Consider the following 16,184-nt stretch of genomic DNA (forward strand, 5'->3'; position numbering starts at 1 on the left):
CTCAATATATATTCAGATTCGGATTTTGCTTCAAGCAGGCGATATGGTGTCTATTGGTGGACAAATAGCTTTGTTGGGAGAATCACTTGTATCTTGGCGTATATTTAAAGAAAGGGGAGGGAGTTTGTCTAGTATGGAGGCTGAATTTATCTCCGTGACTGAATCAGCAAAAGAATTAGTTTGGTTTAAAAACATTTTGGATGAATGCATTCAGTTTAAGATTGCAAGTAACTATGTTTCAAAACCTATATTGTTTATGGATAACATGGCTGCTATATATTTTACAAAATCACCCATTGAAAACTCAAGGACTAAACATGTAGATGTAAAACTATTCTTCATTCGTGATCTATTGAACAGGGAAATTTTTTATCTAAAATATGTTGCAAGCAAAGATAATCTGGCTGATCCGATGACAAAACCGCTGACTAAACATAACTTGATAAGATTTTGGGGAGCAATTTTCTTGCGAAATTTCTTTTTGTGTGTATTTAACTTTAAATTAAGAGTTTTGTTTAGATGCTTCAATTTTTGACTGTATCATTGAAAATAATATGTTGTAAGTCATATTATGATGAGTATTAGATAATGTAAAATTGTGTAGTATAGAATGTTGTGTGATTGACCTGGGTAAATGTATTGAATGTGTGATCATACATATGTCTTTGTATTGCTTTGTAACATGTTGGACTTTCATATTATGGTAAAATTTTGAAAAATGGTGTAAGATGTCCCCAAAGGAAATTTTTCTTAAAACTTTCTGAATTCAATGGAGTTGTGTATTGTTATATTTTATTCTTGTTTTTAATTTTATAAAAATACCGGCATTCGGTTTTTATTTCAGGTCGGAGATGATGATGTGGGGGGGGCGGGGCGTGTGTTGGAAAATATGACCTATTGTAACCCTTTTTCTGTATCATCTCTCCTCCTTGAAATAATTCTAACTTTTACATAAGGTTTAATTCTTATTTTAAAGGGATATAGTAATTACTTCTACTTCGTTTTTCACTGCTACTGTTTGTATTAAGAACGGACTGTTCCAGCCTAATTAAGATGCAAAAACGAAACTTGATGTTATGTCATCTGGAAAGCTGAGTCGTGCCGATAGCTGATTGATTGCCGTGAGATGACGTCATGTCTACTTCAGGTATAAGTATCTGGCGTTGCTCTGGTTTATTCCTTCTGGTTCCTGTTTCATTGCTCCGTGGTGTGCCGTTCCAGCCCCCATTGGAAGACGATATTGCGATGCATGCCAGCCAGCGATAAGTGCCATGATTCCATTCCGAAAGATGACCTTTTCTGGATCCTGAAAAGCGGCGACGATGTGAGCAACAGCCGTGGGCGGCATCCTGTTTCTACAATTCGGCAGCAATAGATTCCAACCTGTGATTTCCAGTGAGTAACTGTCGTGGGCGGCATCCTGTTTTTCATGAAGGCGGCATTTTCAACATAAGCGTTTTTCCAGAATTAGCAGCGATGTTTTTCCAAGCTGTGATTTCTCGTGTGTAACTACATTGAGCGGTTTTTTGCCGGTTTAAGTGCTATCAAGGATTTAGTTTAATTTTTCAAGGGCCTTCTTGACCTCAAAGCATGGACTTATTGATAGTGAAGTGAGTTTCATAATAACCGCATAGTTTCTGTTCAGTGATATGTTTTTCGCGTATTGAATGCCAGTATTTAAAGATCAGGTAAAATATTTACTGTGTCTAATAGTGTAATATTCTTTAAAGGAAAAACCCTTGGTGTTAATGAATGATCAACTAAGTATAATTTTTTGATAATGATTATGTTACACTCTTTAAGTTTCTGATATTGATTAAATTTATTCATTGTGTTTTTATTTTTATATATATTGTTAATAAATTGGTTAAGTTTAAAACTTTTGTCTTCAATGTCTGCACAGTATATAAGCTTAGGGAGCTTCTATTGCTACTTCTGCTAAATGTTCTTTTACAACTTTAAACTTTGCTTTTGCATCAGAACGGTATAAGCTAAGCTAAAGTTATCTAATTATCTATTTCGCTTAATGTTGCAGATTGCGTTGTTCTTTAATCTTCTAATTGGATCCGGCTTATTATTTTTTGCAGACTGTTAGAGCAATTTTATAAAAGTAAGCTTGAACTTTCGATTATGTCAACAAGAATTTCTGATTCTGGAGCTGCCAAAAGGATCTACAAAGCAGAAGCATGTTTCGATGTCCATTAAAGAAAAAGTGGAATTGCTGCTAAAAATGGATAAAGGAATATCCATCTCAAAATTACATGAGGAGTATAACATTGGAAAGTCAACTGTATATGACATAAGGAAAAAGAAAAAGGAACTTTTTGAATTTTTTGTGGATTCTGAAACCCCACTTGCAATGAATGACAGAAAAAGTGTTCGTTATGCTAAAAGTAACGATCATGACAAAGTGATGATTGAATGCGTCGGACAGCATCGCAATGAGGGCGTGCCATTGACGAGACCAATGGTAATGGCTCAAGCCAAAATATTTCATGAAGACATGAACTTAAACAGAGAGTGCACATATTCGACAAGTTGGTTAACCAAATTTAAAAATCGCCATGGTATAAGACAATTAAAAAATTTCAGGTGAAAAATCTTCAGCTGATACTGAAGCTGCTGAACAATTTGCAGATGAATTCATTGAATTCATTACTAGTGAACGATTATCTCCAGAACAAATTTATAATGCTGATGAAACTGGTCTTTTTCTGGCAATATGTACCATGAAATATCTTGGGAACCTCTACAGAAAAGGCTCCAACTGGTGTCAAAAGTTTCCAAAGCGAGACTAACAATTTTAGCGTTGGCAAATGCTGCAGGAATGCACAAGTGCAAACTTTTCGAAATCGGAAAACATGCACGACCTCGAGCATTTAAAGGAGTAACGATTTTCCGTGTTATATATCGCACAAATAAAAGAGCATGGATGACACAAGTGTTGATAAATGATTGGTTTGAAAATAATTTTATACCCGAGGCTCGATGACATTTGAATTCGGTTGGTTTACCTGATGACTCAAAAATAGTCATGATTGTTGATAACTATTCAGCGCATACTTCACTTAAAGTTTTAGTGAAAGATAATGTATCCGTATTATTCTTCCCTTCAATTTGTATGTCTATCATTCAGCCTATGGATATGGGAATAGTGTACCTGCTGAAATGCAAATATAAAGTAGCAGTTTTAAAATCTATGTTAAATTTCTTGAACAGTGGCAAGACTATTCAAGACTTTTTGAAATTTTTTAGCATAAATCTGTTGTGTGGAGCATCGCAAGGTCGCGGGAGGACGTGTCTGTAGGTACATTAAAAAATGCTTGGCATAATTTATGGCCAGCTACCATGTTTCATGGTGAGGAGAATGAAGATGATAGCTGCGAATCTGAAGGTTTTCGGACGTCGCAAACTAAATGTGAAATTTCCAGTTATTGGATTTTGTAAAGAAATGTGGAGAAGCGGTAATAAATGAAGATGATATAACAGAAGTTTTTCATTGCGACGACAATGCCCCAATTATCAATCAATTAACGGGCAGCGAAATCTGTAGTATGGTTCTAGATCCAGAAAATATCGCTTCCAATAGTGAAAAAAGTGACAGAGACGTTATTGAAAACGAAAAAATTTTGATTGACAAATTAGTCAGTATTCTCGACGCAGCAATTATAGGACTTGAACAGCGGAACTTTGTAACTGAACAAGAAATTATATCTGTTTATAGAATTAAAGGGAAGGTATTAGCACATAAAACGAAGCAACTTAAACAACTTGCATTGAAAGAAATGTTTAATAAAGTAAACAAACAAATAAATATTAAGCCTTTTTTTGTAAATTTTGATACCCTTTAGATCAAAATTGCTCTTTATTTCATAAATTACGGTTTCATATTTTTAATTTTATAATTTCTTCATGCCATCTTACCAGATTTAAATTGATCTATAATCCGGAAAAACCGATAATCCGGAATCGCCGAAGTCCCGACGAGTCCGTATTAAAAACTTTTGACTATAATAAGTATATATATTGTTTGATTGTAATAAGTTATGCCAAAAGTATAAAGTTCTAATGTTACACGACAAAAATTTTGTATAATATGTGTTTAATTATGTACAAAATACGTTGATATAGCCCTAAAAATACAGAAATGTAAATTCTAAGAGAATGTTTAGAAAATCTCATTATACAAAAGTAAACAATTGGAGATGATTTGTACCTTTTTACTTATCTTGTAATAACAGTGAATCGCAGATTACTCTGGATTCCAAATGCAGATATTTAGTTTTGCCAAGTTTGTGCTGGGTATAATTTTTTAGATGTTTAGAAACACCTTAACCACCTTCTTAAAGTATCTTCATAATCCCAATCTCCATATCTTAAATTTCATATTTGTTCCTTGAGGAATCATCATTTTGAGCATATGTCAAGAAAAAATGTTGTAGTTTATGGGGAAGGAAACTTCAGTAAATGATAGCTTTCCTTCCCATTCTCTTAAAGCGTAAAAATCTTTGAAAACAAATGATCATTTGCACATACTTAGTTTCACTATGTGGAAGTTCAAGACAATGATTTCAAGAACCATTTGTGTGTTTAAAAGTTTTCCTCAGAATCTTTGTCTCTATTACAGGTTAATTTGTTTAATCGGAATTTGTGAATGATGCAATTTCTAAAATTTGGAAATGCAAATTGCAATGAAACAATTTTTATATTTCCCTCCCCCCCTTTGCTTTAATAGTATTTCATGTTTAGATTTACATGTTAGAATTTCATGTTTTCCTCAAAAAGCATAATAGTTTAGAAAATGTGAGAGATATCAATTTGAAATTATTATTTAACAGAGCTTGAATTAATTATTCAAAGTGCCATAGAAATTCTTATGATAAAGGAAATATGCTTACGAGGTAATTGTTTTTTCAGTCATATGAAGATCTGGTTGCTCGTTTAGAACCTGTTATCATGGTAAGATGCTAAGACACTTTTAGTACATGTGTGATTTTAAATAATGTTTTATAAGAAAGTTTTGCATTTTAATATTTTATATTTTCCCGTAGGAATTGGAACGACAAGAAAATGTGTTAGTCGTTGGCCACCAAGCTGTACTGAGATGTCTTTTAGCATACTTTTTAGACAAAAATTCAGGTAACTGTCTATGTACTTTACCATATCTTTGTTTAAAAAAAAGGAAAGAAAGGAAAAAATTATTGGCATTTCATATTTTTATGTTGCTTGTTTCCATTTTGCGCATTATTAAATTAATATACCATGCTTTATTGTCTGAATTACAGTATTTTTCCGTGAATATTTTTTGCACTGTTTTGCCATTTATTTTTAACCATTTAAAAAGTGAGGCCCTCCCTCTGAAAGGGAAAAAAAAGATAAGGTAGATTTAATATTGGTGTTAATTCTTAGCCTTAGAATCCTGTAACATAAAAAGGTATAATTTTATGAGAGATTTAATATTTTAGATTAACATCCATGATCCAAGCAATGTGAAAATTTTATATGTAAACAGCACATAAATCATCCATTTTCGTCAGGTATGAATGCTTTAAAAATAAAATTAATGTTTTATTTATTGGTAGCTGTAAAAATCAAATAGAAACTATTAACTAAGATAATTTGTTATATTATTCACAAGAGTATATAAAAATGCATGCTAATGAAGTCCCCTGTATTAATATTGTTGATACATTGCTTTTGTTTTTGCTTAGTGTCTTAGTTCATTGGTCATATTACTAATTATTGATTAAAATCATAAGTGATTTTAGAAATCCTTTTTTTCTTACAATTGTTTTCATATATATATAGTTTTCAAAGTTAGCATTAGCATTGTGTTGTACTTGTTAGTATGAAATTTTGGTTCTTCTAACCATTCACACTGCATAAATTCTTTGAACTAAATGTTTTAAAAGGCTTATTTATTGAGAGACACAGTGACTATTACACTTAAATCTCTGGAATTAACAGCTGTGTTCATTCATAGTACTTGGGCAATCTCTCACTTCTACTATCTTGAGTATATTATCTATCCGAGTACTATCTTGTGCCTAATATATCTAAATTTTGCATTTGCTGTCTGAAAATTATTTGGATATTTTTTCACAATATGTATATAACAGCAAAATGAAATATTTGGCAAGTTTTGTTTTAACTGTATTTGCTATGACTAAGGCATTTTTATAAATGAATTTTAGTCTGCTACTAATACATTGTTGAAGTTTATTGGGGTTGTGGTTTAGAGTTATTATTTTTAAAAGGGTTATCATAACTAACTCAAGTTTTTTATGTATTGTGTTGCATAATATGTAGCGTATTCGGAAACTAAGTACCATTTTATTCTAGCTCCATCGCAGCGCTGTGGTAGACGTCCTGCGCATGCGCACTAGTCTTTCTTGTTCACTGACTTGGTGATGTCGCCATTTTGGTTGCTCTATGTTGTGTTTTCAGTTTGCTGTGCACATTCAAAATATTTAAGACAATTAGTTCTCCCGCTGACTGTGAGATTCGTGCCGTGATTAAATTTTTGAACGCGAGGAATGTTAAACTGGCCGAAATTTATCGTCAAGTGACAGAAGTTTATGGTGAATACGCGATAAGTGATGGAATGGTGAGAAGGTGGGTAAGAATGTTTAATGCAGGTCGAACAAATGTCTACGCCGAGGCTCGGAGTGGTCGGTTTTTTGTTGTCACCGATGATTTGGTAAGGAAAGTTGATGAAGCAATTCATGAGAACAGACGCTTCACAATGACAACCCTTTCAGAGGCATTTCCACAAATTTCACGCACTGTTTTGTTCGAAATTGTGTCTGACCGCTTGAATTATCGCAAACTGTGTTCCCGATGGGTTCCAAAAATGCTCGCTGATGTTCACAAAACAAAGCGACTTGGTAGTGCCCTGACATTTCTCACGCGGTACAGTGATGAGGGAGAGAACATTTTAAACCAAATTGTGACAGGTGATGAAACTTGGGTGTGTCATTTCACACCAGAATTGAAACAACAATCGATGAAGTGGAGACACACTCATTCTCCGAAAAAACAAAAGTTCAAAGTGACAATGTCATCACAAAAAATCATGTGCACCGTCTTTTGGGAGAGGAAAGGCGTTTTGCTTACTGAATTTCTTCCCAGAGGTGAAACCATTAATGCGGCACAATATTGTGAGACTTTAACAAAACTAAGGTGTGCCATTCAAAACAAATGAAGAGGAATGCTCAGTAAAGGAATTGTGTTGCTCCATGACAATGCTCGGCCCCATACTGCTGGTGTCACTCAATCGTTAATTCAACAGTTTCATTGGGAGCAGTTCAATCACCCACCGTACAGCCCGGACTTGGCGTCGTCCGACTATCACTTGTTCCTGCATATGAAGTGCGAGCTTGGTGGCAAGCGCTTTGGATCTGACAATGACACGAAAAATATTCTGTGGAGTCGTGGGTATCGAAACTGGCGGGAAGTTTCTTTGACGATGGTATACAAAAACTGGTCAACCGCTATGACAAATGTTTGATCATTGGCGGAAACTATGTTGAAAAATAGTTTAATACATGTATTTTCATGTAAAAATAAAATTGGATTCGAAAAAAATTGTTTTACTTTTTTTTTTTTTTTTTTTCAAAACGGTACTTAGTTTCCGAGTACGCCTCGTATATAAGAAGTGTAAGACTGTTGTGTATAAAACTTCAACCATGCCTAAAAAAGTTTACTTACCTTTATTTTTGTAATTGTTAGTTGCTCTGTGTGTTACATATGTTTGCCCTCTTATCTGTGTTTGAAAAGGGCTTTCATTTATAAATATGGTTAATTCTGTAGCATGTACTTGCTTTCTATAACTTAAGATCTAGTAGTATTAGCCTCAGGTTTAAGTCATGTTTAACTGTTTAGTGAGTGTTAGCTGAACCTTTAAAATTTCTAAATGGCAAGTATATCATCTTCACCAATTACATCATTCTTCTGACTCCTAACAGATGAACAAGTTGGCTGTATATTAACTGTTATGCATTTCTTATGCATAGTGTAACTATGAGGCTAAAAAATTACGACTGAGGAATATAAAATCATATTCTAATTTACCAATTGTTGAGGGGTAAGGAAAATTACTGTTAAATGACCAAATGTTTGTTAATTATATAATTTCTTTCTCATATTCTATATATACATGCAAAAAGTGTTAACTTCAAAAATTTTTGCTCTGTTGGGCTTCATTGTACAATACCGGCTATTAATTTATATCTAAAGTAGCGGGTTTATTAAAAACAAACTAATTGACACTGATTATTGTCATGTATACTATCCTTGTAGATTCCCATTTGTTTCAAAAGTCTCTTGCCCATCACCTTATCACTTTTGATATTCAATTCCATGATCATGCTTTGCTCATTATAAATGTTTTTTCAATGAGGCATACAAATCCAAATTATGAATAGAAGTTTGTGAATAGAACACAATGCTAATGCTTAAGTTTTTGTAACCTGTATGGTTTAAGTTATCTGAAGCTATATCATATCATGCAAATAAACTGATAGCTATAACCCGTGTGTCATACATGCATTGCCAGCAAACATTATCTCATGGGTTAAATGTACCATATATGAATGGCCATTTAATTCACTGTGAGGCCTGGCAAACCATATATGACTTTTTAGACAGAACATTTAATTAGTATTTTTTTGTTGCACTCTAGATGTAGCTGTATATCTGTTATCGTGAAGTTAATGAAAAATGAAGTATGTTGACCTTCATTCCTATGTAATATTTTTATTTTGGTTTTTTGTTTCTGAATGAGAGCAAGATTTGTGGTTGATGTATTGGCTCTTTAACTGTGACAGTCGATATAAACAAATGCATCAAGGCTTCATAATATGTATTTGGGGGTGGGAACAGGTATAGCAGGGTAGATGTTCTATCTTTTTAGAGGTTTTATTTATTGCTCTTGAATGGATATTTTCTATGGTTTAGCCAAGTACTCTTGTAGAGTCATTAGGTTAATTGGAAGCGGAAAAGATGAAAAATATGCAACCGCCTTCGCTGGGTATTGAACCACAGACCTCAGGAATACCGGCCCAGCGTGCTACCGTTACACCACGAAGGCGCGCTAGGGAAGTGGGAGAAATACCTTATATTCTTAGGCCTAAATGTGAATGAACCATATTTAACAGAAGCACAAATCATAAATGAGTCTTTTTTTTCCTCACACTGATGAGTAATCATATTTGTCAGAATCTTATTAATGTAATCAAGAAAAAGAAAATGTATTTTATACTTTCCAATAGCTGTGAATTACAACAATTTTGCATAGGTCACTTTCAGAAATTCCTTGGTCCTGTCTCCAAAAATGATGCTGAATGCAAATGACTAAATTAGTGGCAGTTTTCCTTCCTTGGTTTGAATCATCTTGCAGGATAAACGCATGTCAGAATCTTATAGCAAGAGGCATTTTTTAAAAGGAAATATCAGCACCCTTGGCTGCAGGATCACCAAACGAGACTCATTGTCCGAACTTTTCCTTTTCTTCAGTTCGCCAGAAAAATTGCACAACTTCTGCCATTTCTAAGGATGGTCTTCTTTTTTAAATTTTTCAAGCTCTCTCTTCAGAAGTCTATGATCTGATGTAATGTGCTTTTCGGGATAACTATGAATTGCCATTTTTCAATATTGCAAGTTAAAGACCTTTTTTCTGTTTCATGGTGTTACGGGCATTACAATATATTTGCAAAATTGGAAAATGATAGTTATATAGGAGCTCTAATACAGACACATTTATTTGTTTGTGTATATTTATTTGAGGTAAGGCAACAATTATAAATGCTGGGTTTTTTATGAAAGATATTGAATCATTTTAATTTTATTAATGTGTTATATTAAATAAAATATATGACTGGGTGTTTACGCCATGTTTATTCATTTGAGATAAGCCAAAGATTATAATACTCTAGAATGAATGCATTTATAAAATTTTTAAGAAAAGTATGATGGTAAAGTTTTGAAGTTGCTTCTGATAACTACCTGAATGCTCCTCTCATAATGTACCAAAAATTGGAGCAGTTAGATGACAAATTTTATTTATGTAAATTTTTTCCAAAGTTTTGCTTAGCAGCATGACTTGCCTGTGTTAACAAGTCAATGCATCCAGTTAGCATACCATCCCAAGAGAGCAGTTTGATGACTGAGCTGTTCATTACAAACCGGATTAACTCATCATTTTGTTATTGTTAAATCATGCTTTGTGGAAACATCTGATGATCATTCTGCTAACATTTCTCATTTTTGTAAACAGGCTGCCCCATCTTCATAAAACATTAAAGCTTAGCTTGCTGGCATCATTTTCAGAAAATTATAGCATTAAGAAGCATTTTTTATGAAAGGTTTACTATATTAAGGTCAAGAAGCTTATGCTTTTGGATTATATATTAGTTTTACAAAATATTTGTTTTGGATTTAGAAAATCAATCACTAAATTTGACATAATTTTATAATATTTTTTATGTGTTTCACGCAGGACAAATAATAAACTATTAAACTGAGGATGTCATTAAATTAAGTATCAGTACATCAAGACTGAACTGTATTTATAGACATTTAATGTTTTTAAGAAAGAGCTCAGGCCTTAATAAAATGCTAATGTCTAAATTGAAATTTACTAAACCACTGAAAGAAGTTTACTTTTATAATGACCTTGCTGCTGTTAATTTGAATTCACTATAGTTCTTTTAGCTGTGATTGCTTCATCTTGACAAGATCATTTTCGGACGAGAAAAAATACTCTGGTGCTTTCTTAAATATTACGCTCCCCTTTCCAGAAATTACCTCTGTATGCTTGGTGAAGTTTTTATGCTTATCATTGTGAATTAATTATTTTATTATTATGTACTGGATGTATTTTTTAATTAAGATTGATATTTTGGTTGAAAATTTTCCCTGTTGGCTGTTAAATCGGTATAAATTGTTTTGTTGGAGTAGTTTGAAGACTTTCAGAGTTCCTTTAATAAGTGAATTTTTGATTAAGTTACTTCAGTTTTTATGATTTAGAATCCCAAATAAGAGTTATGACATTAATGCCTGTGTGGCATCCTTTTAGATAAATATATACTTTCAAATTTTCATGTATAAATTTCATATTTCCATTATGTTAGGTGCTTTATAATCTCTGCCTTTGATAGTGTTTGATGTTTCTGTACTTGTGCAAAATGTAAATAATCGGTTTTATTTAATTTCAACTTTTTTATTTTTAGAAGAATTGCCATATTTGAGAGTGCCATTGCATACTGTTATAAAACTTACACCAGTTGCATATGGATGTGAAATGGAACTTTTCAAACTTCCAGTTGAAGCTGTTGATACCCATCGAGAAAAACCTAAAGTATGTGAATCTATGATGCTTTTGCTGTGTTTCAGTGCAATGATCTAAATTTTTTAAAAGGTCTTGAGAAACAAAAATAACAACTTCATTCAAATCAGATTGACAGACAAATTTGAGACTCATAATAAATTTAAAACATACATAATATCATCACAAAAGAAGTTAAAACAAGCTTTATAAACTAACCTTTAAAATTGTTATTTACTATGTACCTTTAAAAGGCATGAACAGTCGTCAGTTACCGTCAGTTACTGGATTTGCATATTATGTATATCATTTTTTCTTCAGAGGTTTATCTTTGGCAAAATCCATTGATATCCAGGTTTTAAACCTACTGAAATTTATAAATTTGAAGCATAATGTTTATCTCAACATAAATGGCATTGAATAAATTAAATAAGAAATGAAACTTGGCTTCTAACTTGTGAATTTGTAAATTCATATTTTCCAGAAAGTATGAGAATATATTTCTGGTGAAATGAAGAAAAATCTCCCTCTCTCCCCCGTTGGTTGAAATATCAATTATATTGAAAGCCATAATAAAAATATCAGGAGTTTCACTAAAAACCATACTAAAATATTGGGTTTATTGAAAGCCACGATAAATATCAGATTTTTATTGAACGCAGGAAAATGGAAATTATTCAGTCTGAATTTTTTGCTTATTAACTTTTTAATATATGGCCTTTTAAGAAATAAGTTTTTCACTCTTTTGATATTGTAAGCTCTGTTGTTTCTCTTAACCAGTTCAAATCTGTGTTATTTATCCATGAATTTATTTCTTTAAAATGCATGCATTGTATAAGATTTTTTTTTTCTTTTTTGATTATTTTAATAATCTCATTGTTTTCTTTGAAGATTTTTGTTTCAAAACTTTTGACAGTATTGATCTTCACTGTAAATGTAGCTTTCCTAGTAAGAATGCTTGATTATGTTTCGTGTCAGTGTTATGTGTTAAAAAAAAGTGTGAGCTTTGCAGCCATCATTTGGAAAGTTTGTACAAACGCAGCTCAAATAAACATACTTTCCCCACTAGGTAAAACATGCATATGACATAACATTCTAATTATAATTTTTATAGAGACTTAAATATAAATGAAACAATGTCAATGAAAACTTTGCAGGCATTAAAAGAAATAGCCACTCTATTTTATAGAATAGAATTGAAAATTCTAGCAATTAATGTAATTTTATAATTCTGTTCATCTTAATTTATTTATTAACTGTATTACCAAAGTTTTTTGACTATACAAATGAGTTACAGAGAACACAAGACATATCTGCTTGATCTCTTTATATATTAGCTTTATATTTTTAATCCAGCAGCTTTTTAAATGTTTATTTATGTGGAATGATGCTTAGATGTTTGACAATTTTAACAATGCTTTCACATTATGCTTGTATTTTTTAATGTTTAAAAAGACTGTTAAATGCATGTATCTGAGAATGAAAAATCTGTAGATTTTATGTGAAATATAAAAATCCGGAGTAACAGAATAGGTTAGTATATTTAATAATTTTAAAAAAATTTACATATTTATAAACAAATGCTGTTTTAATTTTTTAATTCAAAAAAACAAATTGCATAAATGAAAGAAACCACATTTTCTTATACTTACTGCATTTGTTTTGAATTTTAGCAATGATGTAAGAAATATAGGGGTATGTAATGTGAAGTACGAACTTATCTGAAAGTTAAATCATTTTTGAATTTAAAATGTATTTAAAACAGTTTTTTAAGTATACTTCACTAACTTTATAAAAGTTTGGAACTATTGAGTTTAGAGATTTATTTTATAATTATAGAGTGTGTTGAAATGCTCATTTTAAATAAGATTTGGTTAGTTAAAGCAAGTATTTTTAAGTTATAGACTTTCGTCATGTAGCATTTCTGAACTATTATTTATTTTTATATTTTTTAGCATTATACATGTTAATTTAGTGATATTTTACAAGAACTTCATTTAGTGGTGATTTTTAAGAAGTTCGATTCATGAACAACTAGGTAGATGTTAATGAGCACAAGTTGTTATATCTGGGATTCAATGATCACTTGCAGGATAAATAAACTGCTGAAGCATTTCATAATTCCATAGAGTTGACAAAAAACTTTGAATTGTTACACTGAAAACGCTGAAATTAATCCAATAATTGTCATGAATTCATTGTTAATATAATAGTTTTCTTTTTTCCTTATTAAATCATGCTTGAAGCATTTCATTTTAAAATAAAGTTGGAAACTGTTTTAAATATTACAATTATGTCATCTTAGAGTTCCTGCTATGTTTGAAACTCTCTATAATTTTGTGTCAGGTTTAGTGAACATCTCATTGATCCAAAATATCAATTTTTTTATAATACAGTAGAACCTTATTTATTTACGTTAAGGTGTAGATCTTTTAGTAACATTTGGGGTAATCCATGATACTATAAGTACTATAAGTATAAGTAGGGTATAAATAAGTAGCATTTATTAGCAAAAGCATGCGCACTACAGCTTCATTTATGAACACTGAGAAAAAAAAAAAAAAAACATTCCATATCTCTCGTTCTACTGGGTTCATTGACGAAATTCAGTTTGTGTTTTTCATGTCTTGAAAGTGCAACTTAGGATATGCATTAGATTTATATATAGCATTGTTCTAATATAGATATTTTGACACAAAATCTGAAATGACTTGCCAATTTTTCCTGTATTTCGATTCTACGACTCAAATTATGCAAAACTGCCAAGTTTTGTAAAACATGCACGAGTAGTTTTTAAAAAATTAGCTCTAAAAATTTTAGCTCCACTATGTTAATTTTAATTGAATTTGGTTCACATTTTATTAATCTTTTTTTTTTTTTTTCCTAATGAAACGTTTTTGGTTCTTCCTTTCACATTTCAAAATTTAGGTTAATTTCAGATAAAATTCGACCATTTTTTATGATTTTTTTTTTTTTAATTTGCGTTTTAAATAATTTTTATAAATTTTTTGAAAAAAAATTTTGAATTGTAACCTATAAAATTTCTACGGTCATTTTAAAGTAGATGTATTTCTAACCATGCCTACAAAAAACTAATGTTTTATTCAAAATTTTCTAAGATATAGGTGAATTTACATATTGGTGCATTTTGAAATTTGGCATATTTGTTACAAGCAATAATAATGCCAAATGTGGTTTACACTTATATAAAAAAAGGAAAAATGACTTTTTACCACTCCTGTACAATGAAAAAAAAGGGGGGGAAGGAAAATAGATTGCTGTAGATTAAAAACTTTGCCAAGTGAAAAAAGCTCACCAAGATAAATTTTTAAATTTCTTCATAAATTTTCATCAGAAATTACAAAATGTAATGTCTAGGCATAATTTGAGTCATAGAATTATTATATGGAAAAAAAATGGTATGTTGTTTCAGAAAAAGTCTGATTTTGTATCAAAGTAGCTATATTAGAATAGCTAATATAATTAGCTATATAAGCAATAAGAAAATGGAAGAATGGAAACTAAATTATTAAATTTTACTCTATCTCCTCAGACCTTGGAAATGAAAATCCCAGTTCTTCAACTGGTAACTTTTAAATGAAAAAAGTATAGAATAATTACAGAGTTCCCAACTCTTCTGATTTAGGTAGAAGACTTCTGATTTCTGACCGTTCTCTCACCAACCTGATTCACAACATATTTCTCTTGATTTGATCTTATTCTTAAAAATTTTCACGATTTTTGCGTATCTTGGCTTAGTACTTCATTATTTGCAACCCCTCCCCCAAAAAGCAAAAAAAGAAAAAGTGGTTTTGTGTGTTTAAAAGCACTTGTTTTTTTCTCTATATTTTATAAAGAAAACCATAGTTGTTTCATCAGGGAGAAACTAGGGTGCCCTTCTGCTTTGTGAATGAGAGCACATGTGTCCGAAAAAAGTCATGTTCTAGTTCTCCAGTGAACATCGAGTTCCACTGCGTGTCATCTGGCATACATTAGCCATAGAGCATAAAGCAATATCGAGGTTGTAAATTTGTTCATCTTACCGCTGAGTGGTGTGAGTGCATGTGCTTTCGATAAATAGTTTAAGAAATTAGGATCTTTCATTTTAGTTATGTCTACGAAGAGGCAAAATACTCCTGTACTTTTCAAAAATTGTGCACAGATGGCTTTCTATTATTTCTTCAAGAAAATGCAATACCAGGGTTCTTGCAGTCCTTAAGAGTCCTTAAAAGTCCTTAGATTTTTTGGAATCTATTTTTAGTCCTTAAAAGTCCTAATTTTAATCATCTGAAATTGCTGTCTGTTTTTACATTTGCCATTTTGAGTGTGAATTAGCATTTTGGAGGAATATTTTTTGCGATTCGCTGGCGTATATTGTTATCTTGTGAATGGGTTCATGGGTTATAATTTGTTTCTTTTTCTAATATAAATGTTGGGATACTCGAGTTTCTAAGCAAGAAGCATTTCGAAATTCATTTCTTCTAATAAAGAATTCTTGAACAACTTTTTGCTTTTGGGGATGTGAATTCTTTTATTAAACAGTTCTAAATTTGGCGACTTATCAACATTTTGGTGATTTTAAGTTCAGTTTCTATAGAAAATTTTTCATTCCGAGATCTGAGAATTTTTCGACGATTTTTTTTTTAAAACATTGTAACATAATAAATCATTCATAACATTATAAATTTCATTAAAATAATGGTAATATATTGAAATTATATTTAAAAAATAACATTAAAATAAAACATTTTTATTTTTCGCTGTCATATTATAAAGTTTCATTTTGTCAACTTATTATACAATATTTTGAATCTGGAAAATAAACAAGGTACAGTCAAAAGTCCTTAATTCGGTCACC

At 31.3% G+C, this 16,184-nt stretch overlaps 1 protein-coding gene across 6 annotated transcripts in view; it reads left to right on the top strand.

Moving 5' to 3' along the window:
* LOC118181608 (6-phosphofructo-2-kinase/fructose-2,6-bisphosphatase-like) overlaps positions 1-16,184 on the top strand; it is a 144,295-nt gene that overhangs the window by 103,045 nt on the left and 25,066 nt on the right. For 4 of the 6 annotated variants that reach the window (XM_085817298.1, XM_085817306.1, XM_085817290.1 and 1 more), the window contains exons 11-13: positions 4,918-4,959; positions 5,052-5,139; positions 11,232-11,359. In XM_085817298.1, the coding sequence (XP_085673424.1) occupies positions 4,918-4,959; positions 5,052-5,139; positions 11,232-11,359 (258 nt within the window). The remainder of the gene's footprint in view (positions 1-4,917; positions 4,960-5,051; positions 5,140-11,231; positions 11,360-16,184) is intronic. The other 2 variants (XM_085817315.1, XM_085817293.1) reach the window with 1 other exon arrangement.

Source organism: Stegodyphus dumicola, chromosome 1 (assembly GCF_044657685.1).
Source record: "Stegodyphus dumicola isolate Sdum_Otavi_A_Nest chromosome 1, ASM4465768v1".
NCBI classification, from domain to species: domain Eukaryota; kingdom Metazoa; phylum Arthropoda; class Arachnida; order Araneae; family Eresidae; genus Stegodyphus; species Stegodyphus dumicola.